At 38.0% G+C, this 23,730-nt stretch overlaps 1 protein-coding gene and 1 long non-coding RNA gene across 10 annotated transcripts in view; one reads left to right on the forward strand and one right to left on the reverse strand.

Annotated features, from left to right (window-relative positions):
- The window catches only part of TMEM67 (transmembrane protein 67), a 55,167-nt gene extending 46,224 nt beyond the window's left edge, over positions 1-8,943 (forward strand). For 6 of the 8 annotated variants that reach the window (XM_014841649.3, XM_014841647.3, XM_014841648.3 and 3 more), the window contains 5 exons: positions 2,846-2,962; positions 3,067-3,171; positions 3,725-3,827; positions 6,712-6,854; positions 7,797-8,943. In XM_014841649.3, coding sequence (XP_014697135.3) covers positions 2,846-2,962; positions 3,067-3,171; positions 3,725-3,827; positions 6,712-6,854; positions 7,797-7,877 — 549 coding nt within the window. In that variant the 3' untranslated portion in view covers positions 7,878-8,943. The remainder of the gene's footprint in view (positions 1-2,845; positions 2,963-3,066; positions 3,172-3,724; positions 3,828-6,711; positions 6,855-7,796) is intronic. The other 2 variants (XM_014841650.3, XM_070481340.1) reach the window with 1 other exon arrangement.
- Positions 1-23,730, reverse strand: part of LOC139039909 (uncharacterized) — an 81,712-nt gene that overhangs the window by 25,593 nt on the left and 32,389 nt on the right. The gene's annotated exons all lie outside the window — the stretch shown is intronic.

Consider the following 23,730-nt stretch of genomic DNA (forward strand, 5'->3'; position numbering starts at 1 on the left):
TACCCTGAACATTGATAAAGGGAAAAAAATCAAATTTCATCCTGTGTTCCTATGTGGACTGTATTTCAGAGTAACCAAATAATATATGAGCGAAAGTTCTTACATATAGAAGAAAGTAAAAAGAATTCTAAGTTAGAAAATCACCATTTTGTAAAGACTAATAGATTAATGCATATAGGCTATAACCATCAATGGATGTTAAAACAATTAAGTGAAGGTTGATAGGGCACTTTATAATGAGGAATCCGGTTAACATAATCTGAACGCAGTGGCTCAATCTTACTACAAGTGAAAATTAGGAAAACGGACATTATGCACTTCCTGTTATGACTTAGTAGGAAGTACATAACATCACCCATGAAATATTCTTGCCTAAGAAAATTGAACCTGCTATATAATCAAGCCTCTAGATTTAACCACCAGTTTACAGGAAATAGAGGGGATAGAGAGACAAATGAAATAATACCACAGGAAGCGATCAGCCAGGTCCAGAATGTCTCACAGGACAAATGACCCAGTGTCTCCAGCAAGTCAAAGGCATGAACAGAAAAGGAGGGCTGGTGGCTGGGGTGGAAGAACTGTTAGCGTGTAAGAGAGATTTAAGAAACAAAACAATGAAATACAATGTGTAGAGTTTTGTTTGAATCCTGATTCACACAAACCAACTATAAAAAATCTTTGGGAAAAAATCTGAGAGATCTAATGGACTAAAAATTAAATTATGTTAAGAAGGGTTAATTTTGTTAGGTGTGAAAATGGCATTTTTTTTTAAAGATCTTATTAGAGATACATATGGAAGTATTTACAGATGAAATGACATGTTATCTGGGGTTTGCTTTGAAAGAAAAACGAAAAGTTGGGAGGATAGACAAAATAACATTGGTAAAATGTTGGCAATTGTTGAAGTTGAGTCATGGATGGATTATTATTCTATTATGTACATTAGAAAACTTCCATGAGAGAATTATAAAGTAAAAATATATATGTAAGAGGAAAAACCAAGAAGATTTACTGATTAAGGGGCTATACCTATGACTTGTAAGAATGTAATACATGATAACAGCCTCTCGGAGAAGAATGATTTACTTAATACATTGAACTGAATCAGTTGGTTAAGTATTAGAAATTACACCTGAATTGAAAAGTTAAGTGTAAAAAACAAAACTATAAAAACCTAGAAAAGAATGTTTCAGATTGGGAGATGACATTCTAAGCATAAAACGTACAAAGCATCAAAAAGAGAATCTTAGTTGATTTTACTTTATTAGTATAGAACATTTACATATCCAACAATTATATGAATAAAAGACATAATCAATTAGTAATTCTCTTAGTAAATATGACAAAGATATTGATAACAGTATTGAAAGTCATGCAAATCAATAAGCAAACACTAAGTTAAAACCTCAATGAAAAAATGACAAAGATTTTTTAAAATACATAAATAAGAGATAGAAGAGACTAAGAAACCTCTAAAAAATGTTTAACTCATAAAAAATGAAAGAAGTGAATTAAAAATAATAGGTTTACTGTCTTCAAATTAGCAAACTTTAGGGGAAAAATGCTTAATAGCATCAAGGACAGTAAAATGGGCACCCATAAAACTACTGGTCTCAGAGAAATTTTACAAACCTTGTAGAGGGCGTTTGACAGTATATGCCAAGAGTTTTTTAAGAGTTCATTACTCTCTTAATATACTCACTAATTCTGTGAATCTAACTCAAGGAAATAATTAGCAATGTGAATAGCTAATTAGGTTCAGGATCTTCGTCACACGGGTTATTTATAAGGGCAAAAACATATGTAAAAATGAGAGAATACTAATTGATTTACCTATACAGTGAAATCTTAGACATTAAAAATCATGTTCTTAGAAGATTTAATGACATGGACAGGTGCTCAATGTCTAATGTTAAGTGAAAAAGAGATCGTTGTGATCCAGTTTTGTGCCGTCTATATGTATATGCTTAGACAATGAACTGGAAATGAAATACCTTAAAATACCTGTATCTCTTGGTATTGATAGCATAGGTGATTTTTTTTCTTTTCTTTTTTGTACCTGTCTATAGCATGTGCTTTTTTAATCAGGAAAAAAACCATTTTTTTAAATAGAGAAATTCACTACGCATAGATGTCCTTTAAATCAGTAGAAAAACAAAGTGTTATATTATGTTTGAAGATTAGGTTTAGACAAAGAAGGAGAATATTAGGCTCTGGAGTAGGCAAATAAAGGCAAGAGAATGGAGGCAAGAATACTTGAGCTGAACCTTGAAGCACCAATGGGAATTGGCTAGGTGTGGGGTAGGGCAAAACGTTACATGTTTTATGGTGGTCAAGATTCAAGTCATGTCAAGGAGACCTGAAACGGATATCTGGTCTGTAACATTAACTGTTCGGTCATGTATCACTACCTTTTGGAATTAATTAAGGAAACGTTTTAAAAGTGTTTAGAAAACAAAAAAGACCATTTATAAAAGTAGTTAATTCTAAGACTAGACCTTTTGGTATGTATTAAAGAGCAGTAAAATTAATTGTAAAGAAAAGCTAAGAATATCAATATCCAATGAACTTAGTATGAGATTTTTTTTTAAAAGTAGGGCAGAGTAAAGGAGATGATATAAAGACTTGCAAGGGAGTATGACAAAATAGAAATTAGTAAAACCTAGAGGGGAGTGGGAACTTTGGATAATGTTAGACTCTCTTTATCTCAAAGATAGTTCCAGTAAAATTTCAGTTGGCTTCCAAATCTTGTAATATATGATACGAACTAAAAGAAAAATGTTGTATTTTCTTTTTAAGATAGACAAAATTTTCATAATCTTGATCTTAATTTACATCTTTTCAGGAAAGTTTGTGTAGCCAGAGAGGTTTGGTACCAAACACCGACGGTCAGACTTTTCAGATTGCAATTTCTAGCCAGATGAGACAACACTATGACAGAATTCATGAGACACTAACAAGGGTTTGTATAAAGTACAATTTAAATGTAATTTGCCAATATTTCATATTATTTTGATAACAAGAACATAAGGCATGTTCCATTTATTCTTCTCTTTTTCATATTAGAAAAATGGCCCTGCTAGACTATTGAGTTCATCAGCAAGTACTTTTGAGCAGAGTATAAAAGCATATCATACTATGAATAAATTTCTTGGCTCTTTCATCGATCATGTATGTATGTCAGCATTTCTATTTAAGCTAGAATCAGATGCAATTTTTAAAAAATTAACCAGGAGTGTCAATTATTTCTTCAGTCAACCAAGTCAGTGGGTTTAGAGCCCTGCCCCCTTTTTTTCGGCTGTGAAAATTAATACTGTGCCTTAAGGATAGAGTTATATTATATAAAAGTAAAATAATATTTTACATATCTATTAGCATAATGATGATCACCTTAAAATACGTCTGTACTGGAATTTTGTTAGTTATCAAAATATTACTACATTATTCATTATATGTTATGCTATGGTTGTATTACTGAAAAGTTTGTTCAGAAATTGATTTTCTGTATATCTAACCCTAAATACTACTATGGGCATTTAAAATTTAAAACATTCCTAAAGAGAATTTTGTTACATAGCCCAGTGTAGTAAATTCAGTCTTTTTTGAAGAACAGATTTTCTTTGTGTACTATCATTTTTCATTTTCTCTCCTTCTGACTTTTATAAAAATTGGGAAGCATTTATTTCACTGCTATTTTTGAAATATCTCTGGCTTTTTATATCAGGTTCACAAGGAAATGGACTACTTTATAAAGGATAAATTGCTTCTTGAAAGAATTCTTGGAATGGAATTCATGGAACCAATGGAAAAAAGCATCTTTTACAATGGTATCCTTCAAATGCCTTTGCTGAACTTGATTACTATTTTCAAAGTTTGAAAAATAAAGTGCTTATAGTTATTAATTTTCTTTTGATTTTATAATTTTATATAAAAACAAAGAAACATAATGGACTTAGCTTCATGGAATTATAGTAGTTTTCTGTGTTCCATTTTATTATGTCATGTAGCAAGAAACAAATATATAAAAGATAATTATTCTACAAGAAAATCAAAAAGCTGGATTTCAAAATCAATGATACACATAGAAGAGATAGTAAAAGAAATACATAAAATTTAGATTTTATTCATTCAGTGGCAACCTTATGAAACACTTAAAGAAGAATAACATTTGTGATTAATTTTTGACACTTAATTTTTCATTTTATCCAAACTCTTAAAAATCACAGATATCTGTGACAGGAATAGTAACTAAACCTGGTTTCTTATCACTAAAAAAGTAGTATATTTGTCACTTTTAATGTGACTGATAACCTCTTGTATGGCTTGGTAAGAATGGAAATGGTATAATCACTGTCCTGGCCTAGATATCATGTATCCATGTGTTAATTGAATTGGCCAGTCCTGGGATACCCACACCAATGGTCCCTCCCTTGAGCATCTTCTTTATTAGACTGTGGAAGGTAGGCATGTGAATGGGTGAGTAGAACGAGGCTGGGATAGAAGTCCGTGCAGACACAGGTTATACTGGGTATAGAAAGGAAAGTAGAAAATCTAACCAGACACAGGGTGAAGCCAGAGAGGCGACATGGAGGAATTTGAACTGGGTCTTAAAAATAAGTTACTATTGTCAAACAGGAGGGTCAAGGGAAGAGAGGCAAAGACATTTGTGCAGAAGGGGGAAAGGGCATTTTGCACTTACGAACTTTCTAATTGAAGACTGGCATGAAGTGGGACAGTGGGAAAGAGTGCATGGAAGATAAAAAGGGCAGAGACCAAATCGCAAAGGCATTGTCTGACACCCTAAGGAGTTTTGCCTTATCCTTTAGAGCAGTTTTTTCCAAAAATTTTTTTTTAAATTTTTTTCCCACAGGAGGTGTGGAGACTGAGCCATGGAGCTTTGAGAATAAAATATTAGAATGTCTATTTGTGTATTTGCAATTCCATCATTCTTAATTTATATATTTTTAAATGTGTAATATATATAGTAGTAATTAATAAAATATGCCTATTGTGGGATGCATCCTCAACATTTTATTCTGATAGGGATACATGATCAAAACAATTTGGAAACCACTGCTAATGAACATGGATGTGATCAAAAAGTCCTAAGCAGATCTGATTTGTAAATTGAATGAATTACTCTAGCAGTAGTGAATAGGTTGAGTTAAAGAGATGCAAGACTATAACAATGTATCTTAGTCATTAAGAATATAGCTTTCGAAGTCTTCTGGTCTTGGATTCAAAATCTGAGTCTACTGATTTTGTGAACTTGAGAAAATTGTTTACCCTTCCTAAACTTTAATGCCCTCTCTGTAAAATTAAGTGTAACCCTCTAAAGGTTGTTTTGTTTATACATGTATTACCATGTATAAAGAACCAGTTATGTACCAGTACCTGGTATGGGTAGGCACCCAGTAAAGAGATGTTGTTACTATTTCTAATAATAATACCATCATCATCATCTTCATCTTTATCGGGAGATGATGAGAATATGAGCTAAGGCAGTACTGATGGGAATAAAGAAGAAAGGATTTCCAGAGATGTTAAGGAAAAAAGGGGGTAGGAGAGAAAGAGTAGTCAAAAATTACCCGGATTTCCAGCTTGTATGACTAGGTGGTTTGTGGCGGTACCTTTCACTAAGACAGGGAGTGCAGATGGAGGACCAGGTTATGAGGGAAAGAGGATGAATTTAGTTTTGATTATGTTGCCTTGAGGTACCTTTGGAACATCTAGGAAGAGATGTCAAGTAAAGCATTAAATGTAAGGAACTGGATCTTAGGAGAAAGTAAAGGCACACAGTGAGCTGAGAAGTCTCATCAAATGAGGTCATTGCTGGAGCAATGGCAGTGAAAGATCACCCAGGAAGAGCATATAGAGCAGGCTTGGTTTTTTAAGTAGATACACAAGTATAATATCTATACAGATGTGTGTATTTTGTAAGGATATAGCTTAAATGTCAGTGAATTTTCACAAACTGAATGTATGCCTGTAATTAGCACACTGATCAAAAAGGAACATTACCAGCATGGCAGACATCCCCTTGTATCAAACAGAAATTCTTAACTTGGTATCCATAGACAGCTTAAGTGGTTCTCTGGACCTCCCTGAAATTGTGCACAAGATTCGTCTATGTGTACTTTTCTTACCCTCTGGTGAAAGAGTCTCTAGCTTTTGTCAGAATCTTAAGAGAGTGTTCACATCCCACAAAGGACGAACTCCTCCTTGTGGAGTGAGAAGAGGAGAGGTCTCCGAGCAGAACCTTAAGGGACTATTTGAGACACAAATCATAGCACACTAGGTACCATTCCAGTCCCTGCTGGTTTTGTTTTGCTTTTTTAACTTACTCTATCTAAGAGAATCTTTCTAAGATTCTCTAGCCTTTCATTGTATAAACAAATAGAAAAAGGCTATTCATCACCTGATCTTTGAAAGGTATTGACTGTATGCTTGCAGTGCTAGCAATTACCAACCCTTGATGTGAATGTTAAAACTGCTTTTTGTGAGCAGAGTTCCTTGACTAACCTTTTAGATTAGCAAGTTTTAATACCCTTTGTTTCTTTTGTTATAAGCCCTGAAGTATTATAAGTAGTAGTTTCTAGTATGCTGTTTTTAAATATCCAAATTTTATCACCACAAGTTTATCACAGTTTTTTTCTGTTTTCAAATTTCTAATTTATATCTTATAAATTGCTTTATTTTTTGTTTAAATAGATGAAAGTTATTCTTTCAGCAGTGTTCTGTATTATGGAAACGAAGCCACTCTTCTTATTTATGATCTGCTGTTCTTCTGTGTTGTGGATTTGGCTTACCAAAATTTTATTTTAGCAGCCTTCCTTACATATCTACAACAAGAGGTAAATTTTAAAATTTTTTCTTGGTTTCTTTTACAAGAAATATGTTGAAAGCAGATACTTATTTTTATTGCCGAGAGTAACAATATCTACTTTCACTAGGAATTTGTAAAAGTTTAGAATATGATTAACCCCACCAAAAAAAGACATAACGTTTCAGCCAAGCTCATTATGCATTCTCCTTCAGGGTCAATGAAATACTGGGGTCCTGTGGTGGGCATAAGTTGCTTGAGCAAATGTGAAAGGAATCTAGTAGGAAGACACTTGAATTGCCAATCTCCTAGATATCAGAAGTGAACAGTAATTAGAGTCCCATTCACCCTCTGCACCAGATGTTGACGTTACATAAGGGCAGGCACTGGAGATCCAGCTCAGGGCTCAGCCACTTTAACTTGTAACTCACACGTTCCCTGCCTATGTGGGTAAAAGACAACTACATGGATGGGTGTGGAGCCTGAAATGGAGATTTCAAGAAATGACTAATTTATTCTGGAAATGTTATTACCATCACCCATATATTTCTCACTATGTAAAGGAAGTATATGAGTTAGTAAGATATAGTTTATTAGTCCTTGATAGAAATCTAGAATTATGAACAAATTCTATCCCTACCAGTTCTTTTGATGTTTCCATAGCTTTTAGACTTAGAGGAAATTTGCCTTGCCAGATATTTAACAGTGTATTCCTGTGAACATGAGAGGATTTGTATTATTAATTTATAAAAATACATTCTAAACAGGAACATACACTGCTTCAATATTATGAAAGGTGATAATAGTCTTGAAATAATTTTGTATATCACCATGGAATTCAGATGTCCAATACATGAAAATAAATAGTTGAGAGAATTAGCTAGTTTAATTTAGATATTTTAATTGATGTGCATACTTAATTCTTTTATATATGTATTTTTTTCATCCTGAATTGTTTTGACTTTTTTTCCAGATTTTTAGATTTGTCCGTAATACAGTAGGACAGAAGAATTTGGCATCCAAAACATTGGTGGATCAAAGATTTCTGATTTAATTTATTGAATAGATAACTTAGAGACTCGATATAATTATGGCAAAAAAAAAAAGTCATGATTATCAGGGTAGTTTGCCATATTTTTTAAAACTTGTAATACAAATTATTTTTATGTGTTTTTTAATCTACAGAGATTTATTTTCATAACTTGTGGATATGTAACTTGCTTTTTGAATATATAATGTGATATAATGGAAAGTAATATTTTCCCAGTATGTATGGTATTTAATTCACCAATTCATAAATTAGATAGCAAAAAAAAGCTTAAATGTTGCTTTAGCATAACACTTTTTATTTTTTTTTTATTTTTTTTTTTTAAGATTTTATTTTTTCCTTTTTCCCCCCAAAGCCCCCCGGTACATAGTTGTGTATTCTTCATTGTGGGTTCCTCTAGTTGTGGCATGTGGGACGCTGCCTCAGCGTGGTCTGACGAGCAGTGCCATGTCCGCGCCCAGGATTCGAACCGATGAAACACTGGGCCGCCTGCAGCAGAGCGCACGAACTTAACCACTCGGCCACGGGGCCAGCCCCAAGCATAACACTTTTTAATAATCAAAACAGTCCCCATTATTTTTCTCTGTTGATTATTTTATAATAATTATATTATATATGCATTTTTCATTAAAATTTTAAAAGCATTCCCAAGGTTTTGTTCTTCGATTCTGTTTAAAGATTGTAAATAATGAACTGTAGCTTGTCATGTTATTAACAAGATGATTTATTGAAAGCAAACTTAGGCTGCATAAGTCATTAGGCATATATTCTTTTTTTAAATAAGGAAAAAGAATATTAAGATTCAGAATATAATTAATGTGAACTCCAAGCCATGTAGGTAATAATTTTCCATGGTATGATTTTTCTTCAATATACTCTTTAATAATCCTTTTCGTTGTATACCATGAACTTGAAAGGCACCGTATTTCAAGTGTAACGGTCATTAACCCCAAACCGACATTTCTTACTGCCTTCTGTGTTAATGCTATGTAAATAATTAAATGTAATACTATATAAATATTATTATATTTCTGAATTGACAATATAAAATAAAACATTTGGTGTTTCTGTTTCCTGTTTGAGTAATATGTGTTTCATGAAATAGCATTTAAGAGTACAGCACTGTTGGAGCGGGGGTCCCCAGCCATTGCCAAAGTTGAATCTTTTACATTTCCCTGAATCTTGAGGATGACTGAGGAGAAAGAGGGAGGGCTAATAAGTCGAGTATTTGAAACTCCAGTTTCTTAAGGGTCACGGTATAGAAATGCCTTTATAAAAGCTGCAGAGAAAAATAAATGTTCCAGCATGGATTTTTAAAACCACCTACTCAGAAGCATATGAAAGAACTTCAACTCTCATTCCACATATGAGAAGTTAATATTAGTGTGAATGTTTTTAAATGGAATTAAAAAAAAATAAGATTAGTTGGCTCACCTGCTGATAAATTAAAACAGAGAAAGGAAAGACATTTAAAAAATCATTCTAAACTAGTTTTGTACAATATTATTTTTATTTTGGTTAAATACATAATAATGTGTTCAGATTTTCATACACTATTGACTCTCATGTTGATATTACCACAATTTAAATTTTGTCATCATGTGCCTAATTTTCCATGACATCCATAATCTTTTGTTTATTTCTGTAGCACAAACTCACTGTACTTTGCATCTTATATCCCTAATTTTACTAATTACTTAGAAACATTTCATAAGTCTGTTAATCATTTCATAATGAAACAAAGTCTGGGTTCACCTAGAGGTTCTTTACAAGCTGCCATGTGCTTTGTCTCCTCCTTAGAAATGCATAGGCCACTAAAATAATTCTGCAGATCAGTCTCTCTGTTATGAGATGTTTATATTTGCTTACTTCTCTGAAGCTGCTGTCCTAACAAACTACCTGTTGAGAAGGTTTTGCTGGTTACCTAGATCGAGAAGCATTCAAAATGACCATAACTCAGTGCTTGCAAGCATGAAACATGTATTCTTTGTGTTGTCTGTAAATATTGACAAATAACGGCTGAGGGGAAATAAATGTAAGTCGAGGATCAGCCTGGTTTAATGGAAAATACTCCAAATTTAGTAACAGAAGCCCCGGATTTGAATTGGAATTTTTGCTCCTGTCACTTACTAGCTTTGGGACTTTAAATCATTTGGCATCTTTGAGGTTTATTCTGCATCTCTACAATAGAAATAATTCTCTTTGCTTACCATTTGTAAGGATCAATTCATTGAGATAGACTTATAACAGTGAGTAAACTATGAACACTGGAAGTTTTATAATTTTTTAGTTTAAAATATGTACCTCCAAATATATTTTCCATCTTGCTAATAACTTAGTTCCATCATATTAAAACTCAGATTACTGATCTCAGTAGCCGACCAATGAAAATTCTGGGCCTCACTTCTACCTCAGCCATCCCAGCCTCACCTGGAAGAGGCCCTGGCAGAGGTCACAGCCGTCGGCGAAAGGAGGCAAGAAGGAGTTGTCGTCACACCATGTTGTAGACATGGTTCATGGTACAGATTAGAAAAATGGGGAAGAGAGTGGAATATTGTTTCTGGAAGGGAGAGTTTCTTTCATTTGCTCATTCATTTATATGTCCATTCAAACAATATTTCTACATCTAGCCCCTCAGAAATGTCTTACGATTAGTAGAGGAAATAGGTATCTTAATGAATAATTATAGTGATCTGAAAGGTGCTATAGCCACCAGGGTGTGATATGGGGAAAGCTCTTAACTGCGCATCTGTGGTCATCAGAGCTTTGACCTGAGAAAAGTGGTATTTGATCTAAGATGTAAAGATAAACAAGACAAGTGCAATCAAAGCAAGGAACGATATTTGCTCCGAGATGATGCACACAGCAGTGGGGTAACACGGTAGCTTGAATACAGGGCACATGTATTGTTTATCCTTTTTAAATTTTCTGGATGTTACAATGTTTTGACGTCTTAAAATCTTTTTCTGGCTAGGCAAAGACTGCCTTCCTGGGACTTGCCAATTCTTAGAGATGGCAAAGGGCTCAGGCAGGAGCATGCCTTGGATATGCAAATTAACCAGTCCAGATCCGAACCTGCTGTCTGGCCTGTCCACCCCAGGAGGCAGCATTCCTCTGTCTTAATTATCCCAGGGCCAGGTACCAGGCGACCAGGGACCACTCCTATAGCTTAGTACGTGCTGTCATTATTCAAGCTAGCCAATCCTAAACTGTTTGCCCTGCTCTGCCTTGCCTTTCCTGCAGAAATGCAGGAACTAACAAAGGCCTGCCCTAGGCTCTCTCCTTGCACCTGTCCTTCTGCCTCCTGACCAACACTGGTGCTTCCCCATGTGGCTCTGCATGGCTTGTGGTGCCTGTTGAGTGTGGCATTCCTCCTGTTTCTAGAACCTGTGACTGTAACGAACCTTGTTTTCCTGAGCCTCTCCTTTGTCTCCTCTTGTAGCCACACCTGACTGACCATCATGAAAGAACACAGAACAGTACTTTTGGAGGTTTTGGAGGGAGATGAGATTAGAAAGGAAAACAAGAGCCATGTCATTAAAGGTTTTTACATCGAGCCAGTGTATGGAGAATTTAACCAAGCTAAGTTTACCAGCTTACCTTCAAATGAATCTTCAGTACCCCAAAGAGTGAGTGAATGGACAGAGGGGCAAGAGGGGATGGTCTGCAGTAAAATTGCTCTGGAATAATTGATGGTCTGTGGACTAGGAGACTGGTACTCCCACCCACTAGTGCTTGGCTGCACGTCATGGTTCACAAGAAAATACACTGACTATAAAAGAGACAGCAAAGGGTAGTGGATGAAAGCACAGACTCTAGAGCCAGACTGCTCGTATTCAAGTCCTGACTCCACCACTTACTAGCTGGGTAATTTGGGGCAAGTTGCTTACCTCCTTGTGACTAAATTTCCTCATCTCTAAAAGGGAATAATGGTATCTCCCTCACAGAGTTCTTGGAAAGATTAAATGAGTTAATGTTTGTACAGTGTTTGCACATGGTAAATACATGTCAGCTGTGTAGTGTAGTGGTAGTAAGTCCTATTAATGTTTAATTCTGAAAGGGAGACTCAGATTAGTCTTACTAGAGCCTGCATTAAGATACTGTTACATGGCTGGGAGTGTAAGAAGTAGCAGGAGACAAACCACCCAACATAAAGCAATCCGGGGGCTTCAGAAAATAACTTTGCTTGTATTATAATAATTATTACAGGAGAAATACATGGCTGTGGCCCAAGGATAAACAATGATCAGTGGAACAAAGACTAGTGGAATAGAGACTAGAAACAGATCCACAGGTATATAGTCACTTGATTTAGGACAAGGTTGGCATGTAGTGCAGTGAAGAAAGGATGGTTTTTCAGTGGTCAATTGAATATCACAATCAAAAAAACTGAATCTTTACCCCTACTTACACAAAAATCAATTTCAGATAAATGGTAGATGTAAATGTGAAAGGTTAAATGATAAAACTTCTAGAACATAGGAGAATTTCTTCATGACTTTGGTGTAGGCCAAGATTTCTTAAACAAAACCCCAAACAGACTAACCATAAAGAAAAACATTGGTAAGTTGGACTTTACGTGAAATTTACACTTATGTAGATTTAGATTAAATATAAATGTAAATTTGCAATTTACATCAAAATTAGGAAATCTGGTCACCAAAAGATAACATTATAAGAATGAGAAGGCAAACCTCAATATGAGAAAAAATATTCATATATCGGACAAAGCCCTTTCACCCAGAATAAAGAACTCATCAAATCAATAAGGAAAAGACAGACAACCCAATAGAAAAATGGGCAAAAGACTGAAGTGTGCATCTCTTAAAAGAAGGTTTCCAAATCACCAACAAGCACATATGAAAAGTTCTCAACCTTAGCCATCATGAGAATGCAAAATGAAATCAAGAGATACCACTCACTACAAAACCACCCAAACAGCTAAAATCAAAAAACTGAAAATACGAAGAGATGATAAAGATGTGGAGCAAATGAATTTCATACTACGTTTATTATATAAAGTGAAGAGATTAGTCTTAATCTAACTTTCGACTGGACTATTTTGTAAGTATCTTAAAGACATGAAAACTTGACATCTTTGCTCTCTGTTTGGCTGAAGCCATGGGTGACAGCAGATGGCAGTAGAGCGCACACTGAGCTCTTCGGAAGGTTTTCCTCAGAGCAGTTTGCTCACAGGACTGCAGAGCCTGAGGACACTGTGCTCCCTCTCCCCTCACTTCACTACCTTGTCGCCACGCCTCACTTCTCCTGTCCCTCCTCTTAGTGCCCCAGAGCATTGGGTAGCTCAGATGATAAAGTGCACTACTCTGTATGTAGTGCTGAGGTTTTTCAGCTCAGGTTTGGGAAATACTAAAAATAGAAATATACTTTCATCCACCTCCTAGGGAGAGGGTCACAAAAGAGGTCATGCTTCCAAAAACAAAAGAAAGCAGATTATCTAATGATTATGGAACCCCCTCCCCCCATTTTAACAAAATACACATTTACATTAAAATCATTTTTAAAAAAATCAAACTATTATCCAAAGTATGTAATACATCTTTTACAAATGCAATCTTCCCCAGTGGGACTCTATGTGACATTTTCCTTATGTACCATGATATACAATATATCATAATGCAATATACGATATTATGTAATAGAACTATATTGTATGCTAATACTGTATGTTATATATTTTGGTGTGGCAACTTTAAACCTTCACCAAAAGGCAGTATGGTTTCACAGACCATGAAGCCCACTGTCGTCTCTTACATTCTTAGAGTTGTTTTTATTTTGAGTGAGCCTCCATATTAAGCAAGATTATGAGATGTTTTTCCACATGTATAATTATATATACGTGTGTGTGTTTTCCCCCTATATTTTGTTTGCACAGTATTTGTACTTTTTAGTACTATTATGCTATCAATTTTCTAGTCTGAATCTCTTATATTTATTCTTTTACTTGACGGAAGCAGAAAAACAGAAAAACAATCACATACGGTCTTGACCTGAGAGAGAGCTATGGACTGCCCCTGGATCTGGTCTCCACCAGTCTGCTGACCCTTAACTTGTACCTGTTTCTTTTCCTTTGAGAGAGAATGGTGGAATTTACAGACAGTGGTCAAAATTGTTTTGAACTGCTGCTTACTCAAACAACGTCCCAGGAACTATTTGAACTTACAAACAACTTTCTTATACACATCTTCCGATTATAAATCCATTTTTTGTTTTTGACAAATGACAGAGCAAATACAAACAAGATTTTCCACCGAATATTTGTGTTTTTTCATCCCACAATCACCACAATCAATTTTTGGACACTTGGCACAACTGAGTAAGAAAAAGAAGCTCCTGGGTAGCCAGTGGCGCCACTTATTCAATACTCATCATTAAAGGAAAGACCACACTCATCACTGTGATGCCAAGTGTCCAGCATTGCATGTGGAACATAAGAGTAAATGTTTGAAAGAATGAATGAGTACTCTGGTTGGGGTTATTGTCTATTACAGCGAGGAGCTGGTGGGCAAGATCTCATGATGCCATTACTCCTTGCTTCTATGGAGCATAATCAATTTGCAAATATTTATCAGTGCTTACAAATGCCAGGTACTGTGCTAGATGCTAAGGATGTGGAGGCCTCTATCTTTATGGAGCTTGTGGTTGAACAGAAAAGACAGAACAACAAATAAACGCAAATGTAATAAATAGTTTCCTATAGCTGCTGTAACAAATTACCACAGTTTAGTGGCATAAAGCAACATAAATTTATTATCTTACAGTTCTGGACATCAGAAATCTGAAATGGGTCTCACCAGGCTAAAATAAAGTTGTCAGCAGGGCTGTGCTCCTTCTGAAGGCTCTGGCAGATACTTCACTTTCCTGCCTTTTCCAGCTTCTGGAGGCCACCTGCATTCCTTGGCTCCTGGCCCCTTCCTCTTTCTCCAAGGCCAGCAGTGTAGCATCTTCAAATCTCTCGCGGGCTCTGAATCTCTTGCCTCCCTATTTCACTTATGAGGACTCCTGTGATTGCATTGGGTCCACTGGATAATCCCCATCTCAAGATCCTTAGCTTAATCATACCTTCAAAGTCCTTTCTACCATGTAAGGTAACACATTTGCAGATTCTGGGGATTAGGATGTGGATATCTTTTGCGGGGGGAAGGGAGGCATTATTCTGCCCATCAAAAGCACTAAAAAGAAAACCCACAGGATACAAAAACACAAAACATAAAATACCTAAAATAGTTTGGGTAGTCTGGAAAGGCTCATGGAAGGAATATTTTAGCTGAGATGTAAAGGATGAGCAAAAGTCAGCCAAGATGATGAAGTGGGAATGAGGGCAAACACTCCCAGATAAAAAGGACAATATGTGGTGGGAGCAACTGTTTACAGCAGCTCTGCACTGACCATTTGACAGAACTGACCAACAGTAAAAAAAAGGATTTGCTTAGAGTCAAGCATATAGTGTCAAAACAAGAAAACACTAAGTGCCAATTCCATCTAATTCATGATTTTGACCTTCCCCATTGCAGCAACCAGAGCCAAATTTTGTTTTGTCTTACCTAGCTAGGTATGGTTCTGCCCACTGAACATTTCTCATTTTCTGGAACCTCAAAGCCATCATTACACAGAGTTTCAAAGGATCATTGTCTAGAAGGAAAGACCAACCTCAGAACACAAAGCCAAAGGCAGTGCCCCAATCCTATCTGGGGAAGGTCCGCTCCTTGCTGGGAGTTGGCTGTTATTCTGATCGTGTTTTCACATTGGCAATTTTCTTTTGTAGCCACTCTCATTGTGAGGAGCTAAGGGACAGAACTGATGCAGCAGAAAAAAACAGCTGTTAGCAAACCAAAGCTTTTTAAAAAGTAGTTTTAAAATAAATCATAGAGCTTTTTCCCCTTACGTTACTATTGAACTTTTCTCAAGCCAGCTCTGATTGGAAATAGTTGTAGCAGTATTTGCACGGCACTTTGATTTCCAATATCTTAAAAATGTTTGTAGCTAGTACTTCCATGGCACTTTGATTCCCAGTATTTTAATAAATATTTGTGTGTCATTCCATGTATCCTTTCTAGCTGCCTTGTATCAGACAAGCACAGCAATGCCAGCTGCCAGGGAGACTCACTAAATTGACATTTCCAGTGACACTTCTGGAAGTTACTAGACCACTTTAGCTCTAACCCCCAGAGGGTAAAAGGTTATGATATTTTGTGCACCAGAGTATCTGTCCCAGATACTAACCAACCCAGAACTCCAAACCCATTTCTCTTGTTCTGTCTGCTCTCCATGGTTATTATAAAGTTGCAGGAAGAGTACTCATCAAATCCCCATGTTTGGTTTTCTGTGAGCTTAGGACAAAGAGGCAGAGTGGAATTGTGGCTAAGAGCAAAAGCTTTGAATTCTGAGAGACCTGGATCTGAATTCTCCACTTCTCTCTATCCTGTGTGTGTGATCATAGGCAGACTCTTCCGCCTCTGTGAGCCTGTTCTTCGTTGTAAACTGGATAATATCTGTCTCAAGGGGATTGCTGTAAGGATTGAAGGAGATAATAGATGTAAAGTTGTGAGCACAGTGCCTGGAATAGGTAAGTGCACAATGGATGTAGTCCTGAATAGTGACTGAATTAGTATTTTGACAACCACAAAACAAATTAATGTGACATGTTTCCTTATTAGAATGCATCTGTGGTATACCCGAGGTAAGTGTCGATAGGGTAGTCCAGAGGAGGAGACCAAGCCAAACAACAGTGCTCCAGAAAGAGTACAGTAGTTTCCTTTTATCTCCAAAGGGGCACGTTCCAAGACTCAAGTGGATGCCTGACGCCTCAAATAGTACTGAGCCCTATATATTCTATGTTTTTTCCTATACATACATACCTGTGATAAAGTTTAATTTATAAATTAGACACAGTAAGAGATTTCACAACTAATAATAAAATAGAACAATTATAGCGTAATACTAATAAAAGTTACTGTAGATCTTAACAACCTCAGCATATGATTTTTTTTCTTTCCTTACTAAGTAGAGAACTTTCACCCTTTCACTTAAAAAAAGCATTTTATGGCTTCTCTTTGGCAGATCCAAATCGCCAGCATCACCACTCTTGCATTTTGGGGCCGTTATCAAGTACAATAAGGGTTACTTGAACACAAGCACTGCGGCACGGCAACAGTCAATCTGATAACCAAGATGACTACTAAGTAACTAAGTGACTGATGGGTGGGGAGTGCGTGTACAGCATAGGTACACTGGACAAAGGGAGTCCCGGGTGGGACAGTGAAAGACTTTGTCACACAATTCAGAACAGCGTGAAATTTAAAGCTTATGAACTGTTTGCTTCTGTTATTTTCCATTTGATATTTTTGGACCATGGTTGACAGAGGGTAACTGCAACCACAGAAACCAAAACTGCAGATAAGGGGGGACTACTGTAATAGCTTCAACTGACCAAGAAGCTCTATATGGAACAACACTGGGATGAGGTTGTTAATGCAATTTAAGGCCACTTTTATTGAGTATCCAAAATAAAGGAAGAAATGGCCTTAGTGTGTGCCACTTACATCTTATCTATGGTATTGTGTCTAGTTCTGAATGTACCTGGTTCTAAGGAGCCTCAATAAATTGGATTTTATTTGGAGGGCGGTGATTAGGATGATGAAGGATCTAGAGATGCCCCAGGAAGAGTAACAGAAGGAACTGAAAAAAGGTTAACCAAGACCATGATGTCTTTCTTCAAATATTTGTTCCATGGAAGATGGAGTTAACATCCATAAAATTCCCACGGACTGAACTAGAATCAGTGAATGGAAGCTATGAAACAGTGGTTTTCAGCTCCAAAAAGGGAAGAACTTTCAGATAATTTAGAGCTGCCTAAATAATTATGGCTCTTTGTCATTCAGGTCTTCCTACAGATGCCTTACAGCAATGAGTCTGGGATGCAGAGAAGGCTCATCTGCCTTGGGGGAAAGGATGGACCCCATGCATTCCAAGTCCTTTCCCGGTCTGCCACTTGGGTGTGCACATAAAGCCTTCCCAGACAAAATCACGATATCAAAGGAGGGTGTCGATTTGGCCTCCTAGATGGTAAGGCTTGACAACTAAAATAGTGAAGAATACTTAAAGCTAATTGCTTTGCACACAGAATAAACTCAAGGGTCAGAGACTAAGTGGATCATAACAGGCTCTTATTTATATAATTCCACCATTTTTGGAAATATAATTCATTCCATGATGTATGTATCTAAGTCCATAACGTAACAAGCCCTGTAATTAGGGTTGTCCTAAGGAGCCCTATAAATAAGAAGTGGTTTAGGAAAGAAATGGATGGAGATTGAGTGAAAGCTCTGTGACTCATTTCTTCTTCCTCATGAAAGAAATGAGTTCAAGGTTAGATATATATTTAATAGGCAGATTTGTGAAAGTAGTAGAAAGTATAGTAGACTGAAAGTCAGCAGGTTTGGGTTTTAGTGCTATCTCCATTGGGAGCTGGACCTTGGCTAAATCGGTTCTGCTTTCTGGGCTTTTGCTCCATCATTTTTAGTTGCGATGATCTCTAGGGCCTCTTCTATCTTTAACTCCATGATCCACAGTTGATAACTTTCTACAGGTAAAATGCTGGATGAAGATAATTAAGGTTCAGATTGAGCCCACTCGTCCTTGGACAAATCATTTAATCTAAAATTTAGTTATAGATGTTTTTAAATAATGGAAAATAACCTTGAGAGGGCAGGCAGGCAGCATTTGTAAGAAGTACATCAGTTTAAACTCAGTCAATGTATGTCAAAAAATGTTAATGACCTTGACATTTGAACATGACCTGTAATATGGTGCATACCACCACAAAGCCCTGAATTACTACCCCCAAATAAATCAACCTGTGGAAGAACATTGCTGCTTGCCTGTGCAATATCCGTTCTCCCCTTCTTTACTATGGAACGCTAGTTACATTTGGGATGGAATGTGCTCAGTTTCCATTGTGTAGGTGGATATGTTTCATGGTAGCCACTGAGAGGTGAGCAGAAGTCCATTAGAAGGGGCTTCTGAAAAGACTACTGATTTCCTCATAACAAGGGATAAACTTAGCTGGCAGACACTTTTTGCTCTCCCTCTCTTCCTGCCTGGAATGTGGTCATGATGCCTGGAGGCATAGAAGTCATCTTGAGCTCAAGCATGAGGAGGCAGAGCAGGAACGAACAGAAGACTGGGTCCTTGATGGCTATCATGAGCATTTGTGTCAGTCGAAGGCTGCTTCCACTTCTTGTTACTGGGAACTCTAAACCCCTATTTGTAGACAGATATCTGTTACATGCAGCCTAATGCAATCCTGACTGATAAAATACCCCTAAACAACTACTTCCCAGTCATTCCACATTAATTACACCATAGTATGAACTAATTTCACCTGATCCCCTCCAGAATGTCCTCCCGCTTAAGAACTCATGTAACCATCAGCAGCCTAATCAATATTCAATGACACAGTGGAGAATCCTCCTCTTGTATCTTCCTCTCTGCTTTCTTCTAAATATGCTATCTGGTGTTTTCTGAGAAGATGCCATCATTATCATCATCACCCTCAACAAGACTAACAAACAAGTGAGCAGCAAAAGTTCCTTAAGGAAATTTTGTGTGTGTGTGAGGAAGATTCTCCCTGAGCTAACATCCGTTGCTAATCCTCTTTTTTTTTTTTTTTTTTTTTGCTTGAGGAAGATTAGCCCTGAGCTAACATCTGTGTCAGCCTTCCTCTAATATGTGTGTAGGACACTGCCACAGCATGGCTGTTGAGTGGCGTAGGTCCGCACCTGGATCTGAACCTGCAAACCCCAGGCTGTCTAAGCAGAGCGCGAGAACTTTAACCACTGGCCCTGGGGCCAGCCCCACTTAGGGAACTTTTCATTAATTAGACTGACTTCCAGCAGCATTGCTTAATTCAGGGACATTTAACAAGAGAAGAGAAGGCATTAGCTCAAACTTTCTTGAATAGCCACTTTAAGGGTTACTCTTATCCCATAAAACTACATTTAAGTGCTAAGAAGGCAAACAAAATATTATTGTTTAATTTTTATTATAATTAACAGATTTCATGTCAAATTTGTTACACTAGTTATTTTTACAACTATACACTTTTAGCATATTGGAGTCTCTTATAAAATTATGTGTAGGGCCGCCCCCATGGCCGAGTGGTTAAGTTTGCACACTCTGCTTCAGTGGCCCAGGGTTTTGCCGGTTCGAATCCTGGGCGCGGACATGGCACCGCTCATCAGGCCATGCTGAGGCGGCATCGCACATAGCAGAGCCAGAGGCACTCACAACTAGAATATACAACTAGGTACTGGGGGGCTTCGGGGAGAAGAAGAAGAAGAAAAAGAAGATTAGCAACAGATGTTAGCTCAGGTGCTAACCTTTAAAAAAAATTATGTGTATATTACATTTATGCCTGTTTTATAGAACTTAAAAATAAATTTATAGTTTTAAGTGATTATATAAGTTTATACTTATCTTTGCTTTTATGACATGTCAGTTGGTTATGTTCTTGAGTTCTTCGTCAGGATGCTACTCGGTTACAATAATTTTCCTAGAGGGAAAATAGGCTTGATTTTGTAGCAGTCCACTTTATGATGCAGTTTCCAGATATGTCTGCACTCCATTTAAGAAGAGACAATAGGCCCATTTCTCTTTTTCCTATAAGGATTTGGATCTTATGTTCCTGCTGGACAGGACAAGCTGCCTTCTTAAAGCTCTCTAACTCAAGTCTGCCCTGAAAATCATGAGATTTCCTTTATGTGTTCTACGTCTGTGCATCATTTCGTTAACCACCCCAGTTCACTTCCTGAGTACTCATGCTCACTGCACTGCCTCACCTGCTGTTCACTAGGTCTATTCCTCTGTCTCTCTGAGCATGCTGACATGTCCCTCAAATGCAGCCAGGAGCTTCTCCTCCGTCTGATTGCATAGGCACTAGCTGGTTGGCTCTTCCATGCCTCCACGGTTTCCATAAGAAATGCAATCACACCAAGCATTCTGTAATTTTCTGAAGATTCTAGGGGCCCCAATCATGGCACAGCCCCCAACATCTCTGCTCTCACTGTGTCCCTCTCCTCCTCCCTTCCTTCCTCTCCTCCTCCCTCCTAGACTCACACGGGAAGTCCCTGCAGAATAACAAGCCAAATTCCTCCTCTGTAGACCCAGCGTTTACCCCAGGCAGGAATGGCATTTTCCTAAGGGAGGCAAGTTCTCCCTTGGAGGAATTCCAGTACCAGTTGCTAACAGAATTTTTTTTCCATCTTGTTACACTTATAATCATTACACATAAAAGGCATTTGCTGGGGCTGGCCCCGTGGCCGAGTGGTTAAGTTCACGGGCTTCACCTTGGTGGCCCAGGGTTTCACCCAGTTTGGATGCTGGGCTCAGACATGGAACCACTCATCAGGCCATGCTGAGGCGGCGTCCCACATGCCACAGCCAGAAAAACCCACAACTAAAAAGCATATGCAACTATGTACTGGGGCAATTTGGGAAGAAAAAGCAGGAAAAAAAAAACAAGATTGGCAACAGTTGTTGGCTCAGGTGACAATCTTTTTTTTTCAAAAAAAAGGTATTTGCTCACATATTTTCATGAATAACCAAAGAAAGTTCTGGCTCACAGAATGGTTTCATGGTCTCATACTTTAAACTTTGTCTTTACAAGTGACAGAAGTAAGAGTGCAAACAGAGGGTTTGGAGCTTCCTTTAGCTTGTAGTGGTCATGGAAGCTAGCAGAGTAAAATCAGGATAAAAACAGACCCTTGAGATCCAGGCCTCATCTTGTATATTTACTGTGTTCTAGTCACATGTTAAGTGTTCCTAGTTTTACACACTCCAAATCGGGGAGTATGTGCAGCATCTAATGCCAAAACTCAATCATTTAAATGAAAAACCCCAAAGACATGTGAGGGGAGCTGGCCCATGTCAGTGGGTTGTTGATGAGGCACTTGCTTGGGCCTTATGAAGTGAAAGGATCCCAGGAAAAACCCAAGGGAGACAGAGGTCCTTGGGGCTGAAGGAACGGCCGGCCAGGTTAAGGAACACTTGTGATTGCAAGGTGTGAATTGAGCTCAGCTGACTAAGCAAGAGTTCAAACTAGAAGCCAAGCTTGATGAAAATTTTGCCAACAATTGGAGCAGTGATTTCCAATTTCCAGTGGAAATTGCCACTGTCTTTTAAAGAAAAAAAATTGAGCTGACTGAGGTTACATTTTACTAATATAACAAGAATGTGTTCTCTAAGAATTATACATTCGAATGAAAGCCATTAACCAATCTTCCAATCTTCTGAGAGTACCCTGTCATATAAAATTCTGAAGAAAAGAGTTTCCAGCTCTTGACCCACATATCATGAGAAGTCCTGCCTCCTTCCAGTATTTCTGAGGATTCCTGGCAGGGTGTGCATGAGTGTGTGCGCGCTTGTGTGTGTGGTGTGTGCACACGCTGCTGCACGTGCGTGTGCTCACTTGTGTGGGGGACGTGTCACAGCAGAGGACCAGAGTGTGCGGGAGGCACGGTAGCTTCTGTTCTCGAAGTCGCCTCTCACTTTGGTTCTGCCGGAATCCTCCTTCTCGTTTCGCCTCCTGCACCTGCAGTTCTCGCTTCACCCCATGGGGATCCCACCCCTCTTCCTGCATTCCCCAAAGCACTATGAACACTAGTCAACTATGTTTTAAGCTTTTGTTGAAGTTCTGGAATAACAGAGGAGGGGCTACGCCATACCCAGATAGGAAAACAATGCCACGTTGAATAGCAGACCTCCTGTTCTCAGCCTTTCCGCCGACTCTGCACTGTGGGGAATGGACATTGCTGTCTGTCCTTCCAGGCCCTGGCTGCTGTGTGCTACTGGGACCTGCTTTCCTCTCTACCCTGCTCATCGCCCACTTTCCTCTTCTTGGAGTCCCCAGGGTTCCTAAACCTTTCTCCTTCTGCCAGTGCTGATTCTCAAACTCTCTATGCAGCATGTGCCTTGCAGAGTCCACCTTTTATAACCAAAAGCCCCCACCAGATATTTCTCGAAGAAAAGATCAGCCTTGTCTCTTCTACCTTCCAGAATGTAAAAGCAGATTCAGTATTTGTTTTTCTTGTTTTTTTTTTTTTTTGGTCCCACCAGAGCCCAAACTTTCTTTTTTTTGAATTTGTTTTAAAGATTGGCACCTGAGCTAACATCTGTTGCCAGTCTTCTTTTTCTTTTTTTTTTCCTTCTTCTCCCCAAAGCCCCCCAGTACATGGTTGTATATTCTAGTTGTGAGTGCCTCTGATTGTGCTACGTGGGGTGCCACCTCAGCATGGCCTGATGAGTGGTGCCATGTCGGCACCCAGGATCCGAACATGAGAAACCCTGAGCCGCTGAAGTGGAGCATGCAAACTTCACCACTCAGCCACGGGGCTGGCCCCTGTATTGCTTTTTATTTTCCTCTTTTTTTTTTTTTTTGAGGAAGATTAGCCCTGAGCTAACATCTGCTGCCAATCCTCTCCTTTTTGCTGAGAAAGACTGGCCCTGAGCTAACATCCACGCCCATCTTCCTCTACTTTATATGTGGGACACCTACCACACCGTGGCTTGCCAAGTGGTGCCATGTCCGCACCCTGGATCCGAACTGGCCAACCCCGGCCACTGAAGCGGAACATGTGAACTTAACTGCTGTGCCGCCGGCCTGGCCCCTGTGTTGCTTTTTAAAGTAGTAATTGTGCCTTTTCTGTAAAACTTGTAGAATAATGATTATTTGTATTCAAAGAATGTTCGGGCTTCATTATGTTCTTAGAATATTGTCAAGTTTTACCAAGGGGAGAAAGAAATCCCCAAATCACAGACTTTAGTGGACCTAGCAATAGTA

Source organism: Equus asinus, chromosome 12 (assembly GCF_041296235.1).
Source record: "Equus asinus isolate D_3611 breed Donkey chromosome 12, EquAss-T2T_v2, whole genome shotgun sequence".
In the NCBI taxonomy this organism is placed as follows: Eukaryota; Metazoa; Chordata; class Mammalia; order Perissodactyla; family Equidae; genus Equus; species Equus asinus.